The sequence below is a fragment of the Cydia strobilella genome, chromosome 25 (assembly GCF_947568885.1).
Source record: "Cydia strobilella chromosome 25, ilCydStro3.1, whole genome shotgun sequence".
NCBI classification, from domain to species: Eukaryota; Metazoa; Arthropoda; class Insecta; order Lepidoptera; family Tortricidae; genus Cydia; species Cydia strobilella.
Window position 1 is genome coordinate 2,651,118 of NC_086065.1, and position 17,310 is coordinate 2,668,427.

The window sequence follows — 17,310 nt, forward strand, 5'->3', positions numbered from 1 at the left end:
CATCTCCAGCTTGAGGCACTTCTGCAGCCAACAGTACTGACACCGGTTGCGGTTCATTTTGGCATATATGTTAGAAAGAGACAGAAGATAAAGCTACATACCATCACGACTCATCCCCAGCTTGAGGCACTTCTGCAGCCGGCAGTACTGGCACCGGTTGCGGTTCACCCGGTCCACCACGCACGCCTTATTGCGGGGGCATTGGTAGTTCACCACTGAAAAACAACACTGTGTTAGTTTCAAATTAAATAGCTATTTCAAAAATTTGGGGTAACCCTAGAAACGATACAAATTAAATATCTATAAATTGTATATACAGATGTCAATCACAATGAAAAAATCAACGTTGATCAACTCTGGTCAACGTGGGACTCGAACACACATCCTTGGATTGCCGGTCCAATGCGTTACCAATTGCGCATTGTGGGAATTGTGGGTTCGAGTCCCACGTTGACCAAAGTTGATCATCGTTGATTTTTTCATTGTGATTGACATCTGTATATACAATTTATAGATTGTAATAATGTGGTACGTCCCACAATAAAAAAGGAAAAAATATATTAACATTTAAATCTCTCAACATTACAATATTATAAATTTAAAGTTATTTCTCTAGAATTATTTCTAATAATTTTTTCTTACCATCCGGCGCCGAGCTAGCTCCCATTTTTTACTTGTAAATATATGTAGATATTTTTAGTTAATTTAATTATTTATGTTTTTATATTTTTATGTTTGTTAGAAATAATTCTAGACTTACATTTAAATTAAATAACTTTTTAAAAAATGGAGGTGATGACCCTAATTTTGTGGTAACCCTAAAAACCTTATCCTACCCTACCCTACAGCACTATCGTGCCCATGCTCTATGCTACGCAAGTCGTGTTACGCGTTACGCGGGCATTGATAATTTACCGCTGAAAAACAATACTGTGATAGTTTCTTATTTAATCATCTTCCTCGCATTATCCCGGCATTTTTGCCACGGCTCCCGGGAGCATGGGGTCCGCTTGGCAACTAATCTGGCGTAGGCACTAGTTTTTACGAAAGCGATTGCCATCTGACCTTCCAACCCAGAGGACGATTGTTTTAAAGGATAAATTACGGCTTTCCGAGCTAGTGAGGGGAAAAATCTATTGCAAGTGAGTATTGCATCCCTTGCGATGATGACCCCATGTGGATTCTTGTGGATTAGAAGTGCCTTAATGAGGTTAGGGTAAAAGCACGTGAAAATGGCTGTTGATAACTTGACAAAAATGATGTATTGATGTGAATGACTGATGTTTGTGATCTAAATGAGGTTTTAGGGTAAAAGCACGTATAAATGCCCCTGATGATTAGATGACAGCATTAATGATGTATTGGTGGAAATGACGACTGATGTTTAGAAGTGCCTTAACGAGGTTTAGGGTAAAAGCACGTAAAAATTGCTCTTGATGACTTAATGACAAAAATTAATGATGTACCTACTGATGTGAATGACTGATGTTTGTGATCTAAATTAGGTTTTAGGGTAAAAGCACGTATAAATGAAGCCGACCTGTGCTCTGGGACCGCCTGAAGAAGCCCTTGCAGCCCTCGCATGTGATGACTCCGTAGTGCACCCCTGATGACTTGTCCCCACACACCTTGCAAGGGATGATCTCGATTTGGGCTGCAACAAAAAAAAGGTATACTTTAGACATCGTTTTAAAAATATAACCTACGTAGACTTATTTATTTATAGGTAAGTTAATGCAGCAGCAGCTAGGCGAAAACGCGTTGTATACAATATATACGTTGTATATAATATAATTTTATTATATAAAATATGTGGTAAGTAAAAAAATAATTCAATATTAAAAAAAATCTTAACTAAGTTGTTATATCAATAATTAATGTTTAAATGTTAATTTATTTTTGTGTCGTTGGCGTACGTGTCGCCATTAACTCTAGAACAAAGATAGATATAACTCCGTAATAGATGGATACAGTCTAAGGAAAAAACGTGCCTCGAAAATCACGAAAATTTGATTCTCGATCAGATGGCGCCACTAGTTTTGGCCTACACTCGTATAGAGGGCGTTGACTGTTTCGTTTGTTATTTATAATTTTAACGCATACCAGTGAAAGAACATGGGTCAAAATCATATAAAAATAATTAATGCAAATAAAAAAATCATTTATCCATATTTAAATACATTTTATCGTATTTTTATAAATATTTATTTTTAGTTTTAAAGTGTGTCCACAGATGGCAGTGAATTTACTGGGGTTACAAAATTTACTATGACAGTACCGCTCTAGTATAAGTTACTCTATGCTCTAGACTTAACCAGGACCCAACAAAAAACCAGCGCCACGGATTGCCGCGGCATTATGCTGAGTCCTATTTTAGCGTCCAAATGTTTTTTTTTATGTCTGCATGCCTTTCTTTTTTATGTACTTGTGGCCTTAAATAATAGTACATTATTGTCGAGGCTCGGAAGTAGCTACTTGCTGGCTGAGGATTCGTTTTAAACGGACGACCTTGGGAGTCCGTTTAATTGAATCCGAAGCATATATAGTGCTTTTCTCAAAAATGGCGCAATAATACATGATCAAACGAACTTCAAAGTGAAGTTCGATCAGTATTATATGAGTAAGCTTCATTCGAAGATATAAAAACCAGGTAGTCCTTTAACCTACTAGGCAACTCATCGCATGTTTAAAGTGGGTAGCAAAAACTTTAACTCAAACAGGTCTATCCCTACTTTTCCACCTAGTCTTCATGGGGCGCGCGGCTTGCCGCCATTGCTCATTATTTTTAGAGACTTTACTTTCTAAAGCAAAACTTTCTTTCCGGGTATAGGGGAGGGAGGGTAGTTATATCTTCGAATGAAGCTTACTCATATAATACTGATCGAACTTCACTTTGAAGTTCGTTTGATCATGTATTATATTTCTCAAGCTTCATTCTTCAGATATAAAAACCAGGTAGATGTTAAGAGTTGAAAGTTTTGCTGCATTCTTTCCCATTATCAATATTATCATAGCATATTTATTTCTGAAAACATATTTGTATGAATAATTATCTACCATGTACATATGTGTATGTTATACACAAGTTTACTGTTCCAATTGAGTTATAAGGCATTGTTAAGAAGCACGGGAAAGTTTAGCAATGCAGGTTCAAAAAGGTATACATATATTAGGTATAGCCAGGTTGTATATATATATATATATATACGTTTACGTATTAGGATATTTAAATAAAATCTAATTTGTTCTTCATAAAACCTAGTTGACTAAGATTCCATACAATTAGTGGTCAACTTTGCATTAAGTTTAATTTGATTTGAAAAAGTTTAATACGAGTAAACTCATAAGACATATGTCCTTTTGTGAAATGTATTAAAATTCACTGGCAGTGCTTGTCCGCGATACGGAATTTTTGAACGCTCAGAACAGTACACTATTGATGACAAGATTCAGGCTCGTCTAAGTGTAATTATCTACGAAGATAAGACGTAATTTAGGCTAACGATACAACCCAGCGTTACCTCCAGACAGGGTGGGATACGCTGTGGCTGTGATGTCTTTCCCCGCGTCTTGACGCTTATGACGCGTAGGCCGTGTGATGTCTGTCTCACTCCGACTCATCCTGTTTACGATGATCTCTGAGCAGACGACGACAATGAGAAAATTCAGTTATTAGGCGCGTGCACGCGCAAATCGGCTTACAGCAGCTCCTGATCAACGAATAGTGACCCGACGTGCAATGGACAAAGACTCACGCGGCCTAGCGCGTTTTCGAGAGCTTCAACTTAACAAAAAAACATGTATTTGCTCGAAACATGTCTAACGTCGTTTATATTTTGATTTTTATCAAATTAAAAAATCCACCACGTTCCTGAAATCTAAAAAATATATGAACGTGCATAAATTATGCTTTCTGTTCAGTTATTAAGCATAAAGCATGTCATATGTGTGGCATCACCAAAGGTATTCTAAACAAAAATAATTTATAAGACTAGCAGTCTACTCAGCTTTCGAAGTAATCTTTCAAATAAGATTGTAATTTACTCAAACTCAAATGTTTATTATTGCGCTCATATTACATATAATGAATGGTCCAAGGTCCATTAATGGTAACAGAATATTTATTTATCATTTAATTATATGTACGTACCTAATGTACATATATTCGAGCTATTAAAATGCATAATAATATCCAGTCAAACCTGAGTAGGTAAAATCAGCGTTTAACAAACATCATTAGGAATTAATTTAGTATATATTTATAAATAGCTGCATGTGACGAGTACCTTTAAATAGAATATATAAATGATATGAACCTTTTTTATTTTATTTAAATTACTATTATTGACCGCAAGGCACGATTGACCATATTTTCACAAATATTGGTGTAGCGGCTTCTATTCTCGCAACGCGAACGGGACAAGCACAGCAATCAACCACGCAATCAATGAAATGAAATGAATATCAATCCACAGAAATTCAGATATTAAGCATCAAATCTAAAAACTTATGCCCTCCATTCAAGTATTCGCTCTGCAAGGAACGAAAGACTGTGCGACGTAATGTTGTATATTTTTAAAATGTAAACATTAAAGCCGGAATAATAATAAAAATTGCCTTTGCTGTATTGCTGCTATGGTTGTATTGTTGAGTTCAGAAAACAAATATTATATTAAGTGGATTCATTTTAATATTTTAATCCATGACTTATGTCATGAATGTGCTATATTAATGACATAGCGGTATTGCAAGTGGTGGGTTCCCACCAACTACAGTTACTAAACTTATAATATCAAGGCACATATATTTTAAACTTGGCAAAAACGTATTGCATGGTACCATCGTATTGATGATGGCTGAAAGAGTATCGCGACCGACACATGAGAGTTGAACCATAGGTGCATTAGTCATTTATTGATTTTTACGATTTCTATTAGCTTCTTAATTATGTATTTATATTTTTATGTGCATAATCTGAGGGTGATCAATACAATGCAATACAATCATTTATTAATAAAATTAAAATCCTTTAAAAGATAATCGGAAGGTAATCGTTTTGTAGTTTTGATACAGGTTATTAGGTATTTACCTAGTTACCCATTATTTACGACCATAAAAATAAATATTAAATATCTGTGAGAGATGCGAACAAATATATTCGTGTGTGTATTTAGCCAAATTGTACCGAAACCGCTTTATCATTAACTCAGTTAGATGGTACTCTAATGGTCACTTTGTCAGGCTTCGGCATGAACTTGTATTTATGAAGAAATAAGCGTAAAACGTGTTTGCGTTTGTTTCTTAGCTTTCGTTGTAAGTTTAGTTTTTTGCATGCCAGATGCTGGTGAAATATGTGTTACTTATGTATAATATTGTCTGACCACCTTTTGTACCATATTTCATGCAAAATAAAGTGATTTTCTTTCTTTCTTTCTTTCATATTCAGTACTCACAAATTGTTTCATTGGGTTTATTAGATATATAATAAACCCATTTTCCTGTAATTTAATTCAGTTAGGTGTCTTTGTTACAATTGGATGATTCAAATTATTTAATTATTCAATATCACTTAAAAAAGTAAAATCATATTTTTAAACAGACACAAGGTACTTAGATACTGACATCGCCTATGCCTTTAAGCGATCACGGTATTATAAATATATTTATATTTTTATATATCCCATAACAATATTAGCGTACGTATCCCAATAATTTGTATGGTTATATGCATATATAAACATTCAAAAATCGTCACCAAAATATATGCATTGTGCAGGGTATTAACACTTATTTTATTCCATTTCATTTGTGGTAAAAGAGATTTTATCCAGCTTAAGTTTAGGAATTTCGATCAGATTCACATCACGTGACGTGATGTAGGTACACCTATTTAGCAATTCCCAATTTTAGAGACAAGTTATACTTATGTGGGTAATATAAAAACAATATAGGTACTATTGTATTGTTTCAATTATAAATTTACGAGGTAGTCTCGTGTTTATTCAAATTCAACCTCTGGGCGGATAAAAGTACCGTACTATGGGTTAGGTGTGAGTAAAATTTATTCTGTCACATATAATTGGATATTAAAAATCCAAATATATTTTATATATAAGGATTTATTTTAAAAGGCAATGTAGTCTTGTGCCGAACGTTTCGGCAGCTAGACCGACGTGTCTCTGACACGCACAAATCAAAAATGAACCGCGGAGCGCTTGTGAAAAAATTTAAAAGAAATATTTTTAATTCGAGGGTAGACTTCGAATGTTTTTCAAAATAAAACCCGTAAGGTTTTAGATTACATAGATAGGCCTATACATGAATAAAGTATATTTGAACTTGAACTTAAAAGATAATTCTTTATTGCACATAGAAAAACTTGAACTTGGTGTTTTATAATGTGCGTGGTTTTGATCGAGAACCGCTATAGATTTATTAAATTGTGTTATGCATTGCTATCGTGTTGACTCACGGCCAACCCCAAGCAAGTTCTATCTTCGTGACGACTCTAGGCCGCCCCCCAGGTTTATAGTTACCAGTCGTGGACTCACGGCCCGCGCGGTACTAAGTAAGTGCAAGGTATTTGATCACAAAGTGTAAGTTTTTTTTTTTTTTTTTTTACAAAAATAGTTAAAATAGTTACACTTAAGTAAGTATCTGATTTTCGGACTCGGCAATTTTGCTTGAGTTTCTTCTGTTGGGCCATCTAAAACCAAATAAAAAGAAAGCCTCCCTCGTCTCTTTAACACAACACAATATGATTATTTAGGGCCCTTTGTTTCGTTGCGTGCTGTCCGATCTAAATTAAACCTTTGGTTGGTTCACGACCAAACCCCGGGCGCAATCGGTGTTCGAAGTACGAACAGACTTTCCATCGTGTTGGTTCACGACCAACCCCCAAGATAATTTTTTCCTTCGTGTTGGTTCACGACCAACCCCCAGGATGATTTATTCCTTCGTGTTGATTCTCGACCAACCCCCAGGATGATTTATTCCTTCGTGTTAGTTCTCGACTAACCTCCAGGATGATGAACAATTTTAATAACAACGAATACGAAACGAATAATCCCACAGCTTACGTGTCGTATTCTCGTATAAATCGTATAATGACTGCACTAACTTTGAAACAAAATTATGATTTTACGTGCGTTCGTTGCCTCGCAAGAATAAAGAATGAGCAATGGCGGCAAGCCGCGCGCCCCATGAAGACTAGGTGGAAAAGTAGGGATAGACCTGTTTGAGTTAAAGTTTTTGCTACCCACTTTAAACATGCGATGAGTTGCCTAGTAGGTTAAAGGACTACCTGGTTTTTATATCTGAAGAATGAAGCTTGAGAAATATAAATACAAATATAATAGAAATATTTTACAGAAGCAACGTTCTTATGTATATATTTTCACAGAAAAAAGTGAAAAGATTTGCTTTGCCGCCTTTTATTTTTTTAATTAAAAATAGAAGTGTATTTTTCTGCTGAAAATACGCCAACCTATTTGAGACACCTAAATAGTCGCGGTACCAACATTATAATAATAAGTACTGATCATCTGTTTGGCTGTTTCATGGACCTATGCCTTCATTTGATATGGCCACTTCAACTTTTAAAAAGTTTGGAACTCGACAAATAATGGAATTTGTATGCAACATTCCTTCTTTCTTCTTTCTTTCTTATCATGAACTCGACCTGTCATATCATTCTTCCTCCGAAAAATCCGATGTCTGATGATTATTCATAAAACCATACGGACCCGATTTAGTTAAATTATGTTTTATCCCTTTCTTACAAATACATAAGTCAAGATAACAGATAAAGACAAACGATTCATAAAGTTAGACCAATATAAGTCTGCAACGATTTTGATAGCACGCAGTGCAAGTGTTATTTTAAACGTCAAACTTCTATGAAATTATGACGTATAAAATAACACTTGCACTGCGTGTGCTATCAAAATCTTTGCAGACTTATAGAATAGAGTAGAATGAGATTTTATTCGTAAGCACAAACAAACAAGACATTACATAATACAAAAGAAAACATAAAATAAGATTAAAGTGCCACGAAATGGCCTCATCTCAGCATGTTGCTGGTGACTTCCAGCGCTGATCTTCCGATGAGGCCATCAGGTGAGAAGAATCACTTATCTTGTTCTAACTCTAGCTAATTCAGGTCTTTGCCAAACAAAACTGTCCACCTGACTTGAAATAAAATAGCGGTCACAAACAATGGTGTTGCGAGGTTAATTACCAACTGTCATTTAATTATTGTGATAGAGGATGTATATCCTGCCGTTTCGACACCTTTTGTTGGGCAGGAAGTGGATTTTGTAATTTCGTGATAGAATTCTGAAATCCTTAATTTTGAGAACCATTGTCAAAATAAGCCGCGGGCGGGGGCGGACCGACGGACATGGCAAAAGCCTAACTGAACTAAAGACCCATGTAACTCCGTATAAGATGAATACAGTCATATTAAATATATTAATAACGGGTCACTCACGTATTTTAAGTCGAAAACGCTCGACATGTTTCACTCCGTACCGAGGAGCGTCATCAGGAGCTTGCGTCGACGGTGACGGACCGGCGCAGACTGCGGGCCGCAGCCCGTTATTAATGTATTTAATATGTCTGTGTCTCACGGAAGTTTTGTTATGAATACAGTCTAAGGAAAACACGTGCCTCGGAAATCAAAAAAATTGATTCTCACCCAGATGGCGCTACCACTAATACCAACCTTTGGCCTATTCTTGGCTAGATGGCGTTGACGGTTTCGTTGGTTATTACACAATTTTAACACATATCAGTGAAAGAACATGGATCAAAATCATATAAAAATAATAAGTACAAATAAAAAAATCATTTATGTACCTTTTTTTTAATATTTTTATTTTTAGTTTTAATCGTGTGTCGATAGATGGCAGTAAATTTACTGTGACTAAAAAATACATATACACAATAATAACAATACCCCTCGCCCTCTATCCTATACTATATTCTCTTTGCTTTGAACACACTTCGAAGTGCGAAAATGTTACGACAAAAGCCATAATTTCATAGGAATTTGACTATGATTGAAATGCCTAGTGGCTTTTATAGTAAATTGTTTGTCACTGTGACAGTACGTAGTGATACAAAAATAAATTCCTGCGGGGCTAAGATGGAAGGCTGTCTATCATTTGTCACCATACCTGTCACGCTCTAACAAGTACGTAAGTGCGAAAGTGACGCATGATGTGACAAGTGACAAAAACGCGACCATGATACCGGTGCTGGACTGAACATGCAAATATAAATAATTATAGAAGTATGGATGTTATAGAAAGGATCGCAATCTGTTATGGCAGAATTGTTGTAAAAGTGACCGCGTTAAGCTTTAAATAATAGTTCCTAATCTCTCCGGTGGCGCTAGTTAGGCTCTGGGACATGAGTATAACATGAACCATATAAGGCAACAAATAACCCGACCAAATTACGTAGATTGTTTTTGGTAGTATTTCGGTGTATGGTGGCGCCGCCTAATTACTGTTTTTTTAAGGACACTTTTCATTAATAGATATTTGGCTCCTTTATATAGTCTCCATGGTTTCTGTCTCATATCTAGTGGATATGAGACAGAAACCATGACGACCATCGACGACCGGTCTGGCCTAGTGGGTAGTGACCCTGCCTGTGAAGCCGATGGTCCTGGGTTCGAATCTCAGTAAGGGCATTTATTTGTGTGATGAGCACAGATATTTGTTCCTGAGTCTTGGGTGTTTTCTATGTATTTATGTATTTGTATATTATATATATCGTTGTCTAAGTACCCACAACACAAGCCTTCTTGAGCTTACTGTGGGACTTAGTCAATCTGTGTAAGAATGTCCTATAATATTAAGCAAAAAAAAAAAAATATATCTAGATCATTGTTCGAATTGGCCCGTTAGAAACCTTTTACGCTGTTAGTTAAAAATATTAATAATTAAAGGTTTCTCGCAAATGTCACCAAAGGCAATTTAAAATCCATCTTTACACGTGTAAGTTTAAATGATAGAACACATCAAACTCTAATTAATACGATAAGCGCTACATTTTGAACACGAGGGTTTTGATTAAACTTTATTTATACGGTTAATGTACTTATTTAGAAAATAAAATGAAAAATAACATACACATACACATATTAAACACATATTAAGAACACGTACATATTAAAAATAATTATAAGTTTGTTTTTGATAAAGTAAACTATTGGATAGTTTAAGGGGCTACCTGAGGTTTTCATCGATTTTTGACAAGTTTTGAATCGTATCTCCTACTTTTGCACTACATATAGAATTATAAGACAAGCAGCTATCGGTTCTTCAATCTTTTATTTCCATTTTCTGTCTACCGGATTGTGAAAAATATGAATACTTATTTATTTATGATTGTTTTAAACATTGTCTAAAAAAACACTTTTTTCGTATCTCGATTGCTGTGAAAGATCTTACTTATACGAAATCTACATATTTGGGTTCGTCTTAGACGTCTCTAAAAATTTGTCTAAGGTTTTAATTTTAAACTAATTAACACAAAAGTTATGGCCAGAAACCAGTTTTTTGGCCTAAAATTGTTCAACTTTGATACCAAATATTTCGAAAACAATGAACTTTGAAGTAAATATGGGATACTATATTGCTAAAATCCGTTGCTGTTAATATGATAAGCTACGAAGAACATTAGAAAACTAAGGGATTCAAATCGAAGGTCATTGGGGCATGGGATCGCCTTAACCCTAAAATATCATAATCGCTACATTTTGGTGATAAGGATATTGATTATACTTTAGAAAACAAATCTACACTATAACGGTTCGACAGATTTTAAAAGAAAGAAAATCGATTAAGTATTGAGTTTTCTTTATAGGGTAAAGTGTCCAATTATTGACAATTGCAATCATTAACCTTGTAAGAAAGTCGCTGCTGTAAGTAATTTTAAAATTATTAGGGCATTCTGACAAAAGAAAAATAATTACTTATTTTTAAGGCCAAGATTATTTTCGAGTTACTTAGCTAGTGAAGTATTTTTCTACTGATAATTTAATGATTAAATCGTAATGATATAATAATAGTATACAATTTGGATTGTAACGAAGGAATGACAATTTTAAATGTTAATATTATGGTGTAGGTTCAAAAAAAATTAGATAATCTTAGTCATAATTTTCTGCGTGTGTATGCATTGTGTAATTTGTAATTAAAATCATTACGACAGAAGCAATTACTGAACAATTCTTTTGTTTATATTTGACAAATGTTTTTAGGATTTTGCAGTAAAATATCGTCAAGGTTGAATCAATTTATGTTGTTTAAGTCATTCTTAGGATAAGGATTCGTTAAGAAAAATGTTAACAACATTTTTTTTTGTGTATGTTTGTCTGCGGTTTAGTTCGAGTGTAGTAAATAAATAAAAAAAGAGTAACTATCCCATATACTTAAATGACAGTTAGATTGACCAGTTACCCAATCATTCTGGGACAAATCAGGGTAATCGTGCTGTCATTGGTTTTTTTTTCTAGATAATCCCATAGTGTTGGGTGTCGAATCGTTTTTAAACAAAAATGTTTTTTTTTTTATTTAACTAATTAATTGTAAGTGATTGAAATATTTTCTCTCGCATATGTTTTGATTTTTGTGAATCATTATGTGACTGGGCAGGAGGTAGAACAGGCTCAGCCTAGTGTCAGTCACAGTTAAAAATGTATAGATTGTTTTCTGTCAACAAATAATTATGTATTTTTTTGTTATTATAAATTTGTGTAGGTAAACTAATACATAACATAAATAGTATCTAACTTGTAATCTATATCAATACGTACTCATATTCATATACCAATACCTTTTTCCCTACTGCACGTGCGAGCGAGACAGCGCTACGACCGTTGCACCAGCTGATCGTGACGTCACGGGTCGACGGCCGCGCTCGAAAAATGCGGTTTGACGTCACACACAACGGAATTTAGGATTAGGGATGACCTGTTTTAGATTTTTTTCTTACGTTATTGTTTTTGTACTGATTTGTAGTTATGTAAAATGATTTTTTTTAAATTTATTATGGATTAAAGTTGTATAATTTAGTTTAGAGTATTCTTGATCTTGTTTTGGAGTATATTTTTAATTTTTTTTTGTAAAATTCTATAATATTGCTCTAGGATCTTTTGTTACATAAAACTAAGAAGTACTTTAATATTGAGTACTAGGTAGGTAACTAGTAAGTAATTCAGTATTTAGAACAGTTTTATAATCAAAGATCGATTAATATATTGGATATTATTGTTTAATAAATCATTTGTAATTTATTGTTTTTTTTAATAAATTATACAAGAAATAACAACATCTTTAGTTTTCCAGTACATAATTTTAGTTGTTATTTATTTGTTATTGTACGTACAGTACAGATACTGGTTCAAAACATAGTTAAGATTCCTTTAATTAGGTACGATACATGTACCTATTGGTACTATTAGCGCTTGCTAGCAAGTTTAAAGTGTCTAAACATTACTTTTCATTCTACTTTCCATTCTACTTTCCATTAATTAAAAAAAATCTCAACACACAACGTCATCAGGTCAACGCCCCAGTCGAGCCCTCGCAGCCCAAGGCTCTAGTTCCGAATTTGAATTCTAATCTAACGGCTTGCGTACGTCACGGGTGAATGACCGCGAATGTCCGAACTCAACCCCGCTCCGTTTGCGGTTAAAACGGAAGTATTCCAGCTCTATCTCAACGGGATAAAGCCGGAATTTCATTGCACTTTTTTATGTCAACTGCAATTTTATTTTTGCTGTTTGGCTAAAGTTAGTTTGCGGGCGCATTAGCGGTAGAACGAAGCTATTACAAAGGAGTTAAGATGATTTTTGATTAGCAAATAGTTTATAGAGCCGCATTAATATTTTTGGTTGTTAGAAAAGCATTCGGAATTTGAATTTGAATTGAGTCTTCATAATGAAATCGACTTGTTTCTGTGGTTTGGTGTACAAACTACATGAAAGAAAAATGTTGGGTAAAATCCCTAATAACGGTATAGGCATGCAAATTTTTTTTTTTTTTTTTTTTTTTTTTTTTTTTTTTTTTTTTTTTTTTTTTTTTTTTCATTATTTGACTTTGACATTGCGACATTTGTATTCCTAGTTTTACTATATAAATTCTAATTGTTTGACATCCGGGTATTTAATATTATAAAACTAGTCTTCTTAATAGTAACTGTTGTCATTAATTCTTTGATACTGATTTCTGTTCAGTTTATTTTTACACAATTTTTTAATTTAGACTTAAGACACTGTTTTTTGCATGCCTGATGGTCAAATATAGAGACACCACTTATTGTAAGATTACCATCACTGTATGTACTACCTATATTTGCAAATAAAACATTTTGAATTTGAATTTGAATTTGAAATATTTTATCTACCTAACTAATATTTTTTAAACAGATACATTTGTCATCTGGATGCTACATATTTAAATGTATTATACTAACACCAAATTAAATTGTAATAAGCTTCCTTACAGACGAAAGAGAAGAATTCGATGTTAAACTCTAGAAAAGCATCTATAAACCTTTAAGACTACATATTTTATATCGTCGTTCAGTTTATATAGAAGTTGTTTACAATTTTCATCGACTTATATATAGTCTTGGCAGCCGCTGGATACTATTACATAAAGAGGTGAGTGACCCGCAATGTAAGTACATATTTTCATTGTTACTCTGATGACTCGATTGTTTTTTAATTACATTTTGTGAGTCAGTATTTGATTTAAAAATGCAATTTATTAAGTAGGAAATATAATGAGTTTATATTTTACTATAAGTACAAAACGATCAATAAGTAATGGCGACTACGCGAAGATATAGGTACATATTTATTTAGATAGATAAATGCAGACTCAGGTATATCAAATTGTCTTTGCTTATATATACATTTAAAAAAAAACACCCATGACTCAGGAACATAGATCTGTGTCCATCACACAAATAAATGCCCTTACCGGGTTATTATTTAATATGTTTTAACAATAATTATGCTTTGCGATGTGTTACATTGTAATATATGGACATAGGTATTTTATTATTTTGAAGACCATTTAAGTTACTTAAAACATTGCAAAAAATACTATTAAAGAATAAAATCCAACTTTACATACTCAAATTTAATAAACTGAAGCAACGGCTATGTCATCTCACATGTTTTTCTTATAAAAAGCTACACCTATCTTTAAATCCTATGCGTTTACGTTATTTCAGAACTGGCATTAGCTAATTATTTTAAATTTAGAAGCCAACGTTCAAAGTGTTGCAACGGCCCACAAGGCCGGGCGTTAGCACGTCCTCAGCGCCATAAATATCTAAACATTTTGATGCCTTATTCCTTTGAGATAAAGATCAAAAGTGGTTACATGTTTGTGCTTACAGAATACAATATCATAATAAATACCACATTGTCACCGAAGGATGCTTATAACGATACAGTCGGAGTCATGACATTTAATACATTAGGTAAGTAACTATAAACGCCTTACAAACTTCTACGGCTAGTAAAAATACTGCCCAAAAAATTAGAGTTCGAAAATAAAAAAGCACCTAGAGTTAGACCAAGGAAAGTTTGCAACGATTTTGATAGCATACGCAGTGCAAGTGTTATTTATACGTCATAATTTCATAGAAGTTTGACGTTTAAAATAACACTTGCACTGCGTGTGCTATCAAAATCGTTGCAGACTTATCTTGGTCTACTTAACTCTAAAGATCTTATAAAATAAATATAAGATTACATGAAATTGATGGGCGTATCAAAGGATATCGCACCACGCACGACTATTAAAAAAATCTCCAGCTAAATGTTAAAGATATACAGCTTGCAGGATTGAATTGGAATAAAAAAGCAAATATATAATATCTTAAAAAGTACCCTTTATCAGAGCATACGTTAAAATAATTATGATAAGTTTAAACTATGTAACTGTTCTTTACTTATAGTTATAAGAATTCGCCTAAAAACTTAAAAAAAAACTGATAATGTGCATTAATTAGAGCTATTTTTTGTTGAATTGTGCAATAAAGTTTAAATAAATAAATAAATGCCTTTTAGGCACTGATAAAAATAATTAAAAAGCCTATAAACAAACGCTTGTACTCGTAGAAGCATTAAATTTCTTGTGTCAGATTAAGTAGTCTAGTAGGATATATCAAATTCAGACAAAAAACTCTAAACTATTAAACATCGCTAAAGATTTCTCCAGATAAAATTTATGGTCACCTTGGAGACTACCCCAAGTCAAGATTCGTCATTAGTCATGACATAATTTCAGTCATAAGACAATGACCTAATATCAGTATCACCGGAATCAACCAGCAATGACGCAGATGGTCATTGACCTTGATAATGTTTTGGCAATACACATAACGCCTTGAGCCTAAATCGTCGCTCGGTTTTATAGGAACTTCCATAAATGTAAGCTGTGAATAAACACAAGTTTGAAATACTTTTAGGAATAACCTTGATGATGTAAGCATGTAAGGCTAAGTTCTGTTAATATCGCTGGTCCAATATTACAGGGTTCTATGTTTCACTTTTATCGAACTGAAATTTGAACTTTATCAGTGACATTAAGTCGAATTTCAACTGTCTTGAAAATGTAACATAGAACCCTGTTATATTGGGGCAGCGATATGTCAGATATTTTATTTGTATTGTATATTTAGGTTCTTAAGTTCGATTAGCCTAATTTCTACACAATAATTCAGCTTTTGTACCAATTTTGTACTAAAATGACAGATTAGGCGGACATATTGAGTCAGTAGGACTGACATATTGTATATTTATAACACTGGTGACGCAGCAAAAGAATGTTGTGTCGCCAAAATGATTTTATTTTAGTCTGTACCTGTACTGTAGTATGGGCCTTTGTTGCCTGAAAATATATTTTTTTCTTTATAATAAAACACACACACATACCTAACGCTTGTTCTAACTTTTCGTCATATATTACAAATATGATTAAAAACATGTCCCTTGCCATATAAGTATTACTTTTCCTTCTTTAGAATTAACATAACTTTAAGGGCAAAAATCTGGTCCCACTATCGGTCTAATAAGCAAGAAGCAAGGATCATCGCTTACCTCGTCATTCGCAACTTTGCTACCTTAGTAAAGTTGTGTAAAGTACGCCGAAATCATATGACGCGGCAGGTCAATGAACTTGATGAAATGCTGATTTTGACGAATTGTGCAATCGGTCGATGCCATTGCATGGTGAAACAAAAGATACAGGGTGACGTTTTAAATAGTCGATATCCATTTTATATCCCTTCAAGCAATCTTTAACCTTTCAATTTATTTTTCACCACACCAGCCTTTACGGGCTCTCGAATCGTGATTGTTCAAAAACTGATAAAAAAGTTGCATTTTATTCACATGTGAGGCAAAGTAATCAAATACAAATTTTGAGTTATTTTTTATGTTTGCTGGTAGAATTGACTTTTAAATGATGATTTTGAATGATAAATATTTTATAACATTCATTTTGAATCGATTTCCTTTGATTTTGTTTGATATCTTAAAGTTAGTATTTTCCTTGTGTTGGTGTGGTGAAAAATTTTGTGTTTCAGTCGGTGGCAAAATTTGTTTAACCCTCCTGCCTTGAAACCCTCGCAACGCTTAACATTCCATTTTTCGAACCACTCGCTACGCTCGTATCAATATTAGCACGACAGGTTTTAAACAGCAACTTTGCCCCCTTGTAAAACACAACTATTGTTAATGGTCAGAGTTTTTCTTACTGATTAGGAAAGTAAATAAAACGAATAAAAACGATTATCGTTTTAAAAACTTGTTATTTAAGTGTACAGCGAATAAAATAGTTTAAATAAGCTAGTGACGTCACAAAGTTTGTGACTCCCCCTCCCCCTTGTCACAACATGTCACATTTTCTTGACCCCCTTCCCCCCCTAAACGTGTTATGTAATTAATGGACGACCCCTATGGTATAACTTACACTAATCAATACCCTTTTTAATAGATCTTAGACTTAGATAGCTTATGTTACCTTTACTGGTACTGTTTCGTGCCATTTTTGTATTCCTTTCTCTTAAGTAAGTAACCTAATAAAGGTAAAAAAGTAATCCATCAAGGGATCACCCTACGAGGCGAGCAAACAACGGTTCATTGACCCATGACGCGCCTGTGACGTCACGTGTCACTTGTCACTTTTATTTTAAGACAATTAACGATGCTCCGATGAAAAAGAAACTTGGGCCATTTATAGGATGATTTACCCTTCAAATGTAGATGAT

The 17,310-nt window shown here is 33.8% G+C and overlaps 1 protein-coding gene across 8 annotated transcripts in view; it reads right to left on the reverse strand.

Annotated features, from left to right (window-relative positions):
• Positions 1 to 17,310, reverse strand: part of LOC134752798 (probable nuclear hormone receptor HR3) — a 186,577-nt gene that overhangs the window by 24,394 nt on the left and 144,873 nt on the right. For all 8 annotated transcript variants that reach the window (XM_063688521.1, XM_063688516.1, XM_063688522.1 and 5 more), the window contains 2 exons: positions 1,541 to 1,654; positions 102 to 215 (listed from right to left, as the gene is read on the reverse strand). In XM_063688521.1, coding sequence (XP_063544591.1) covers positions 102 to 215; positions 1,541 to 1,654 — 228 coding nt within the window. The remainder of the gene's footprint in view (positions 1 to 101; positions 216 to 1,540; positions 1,655 to 17,310) is intronic.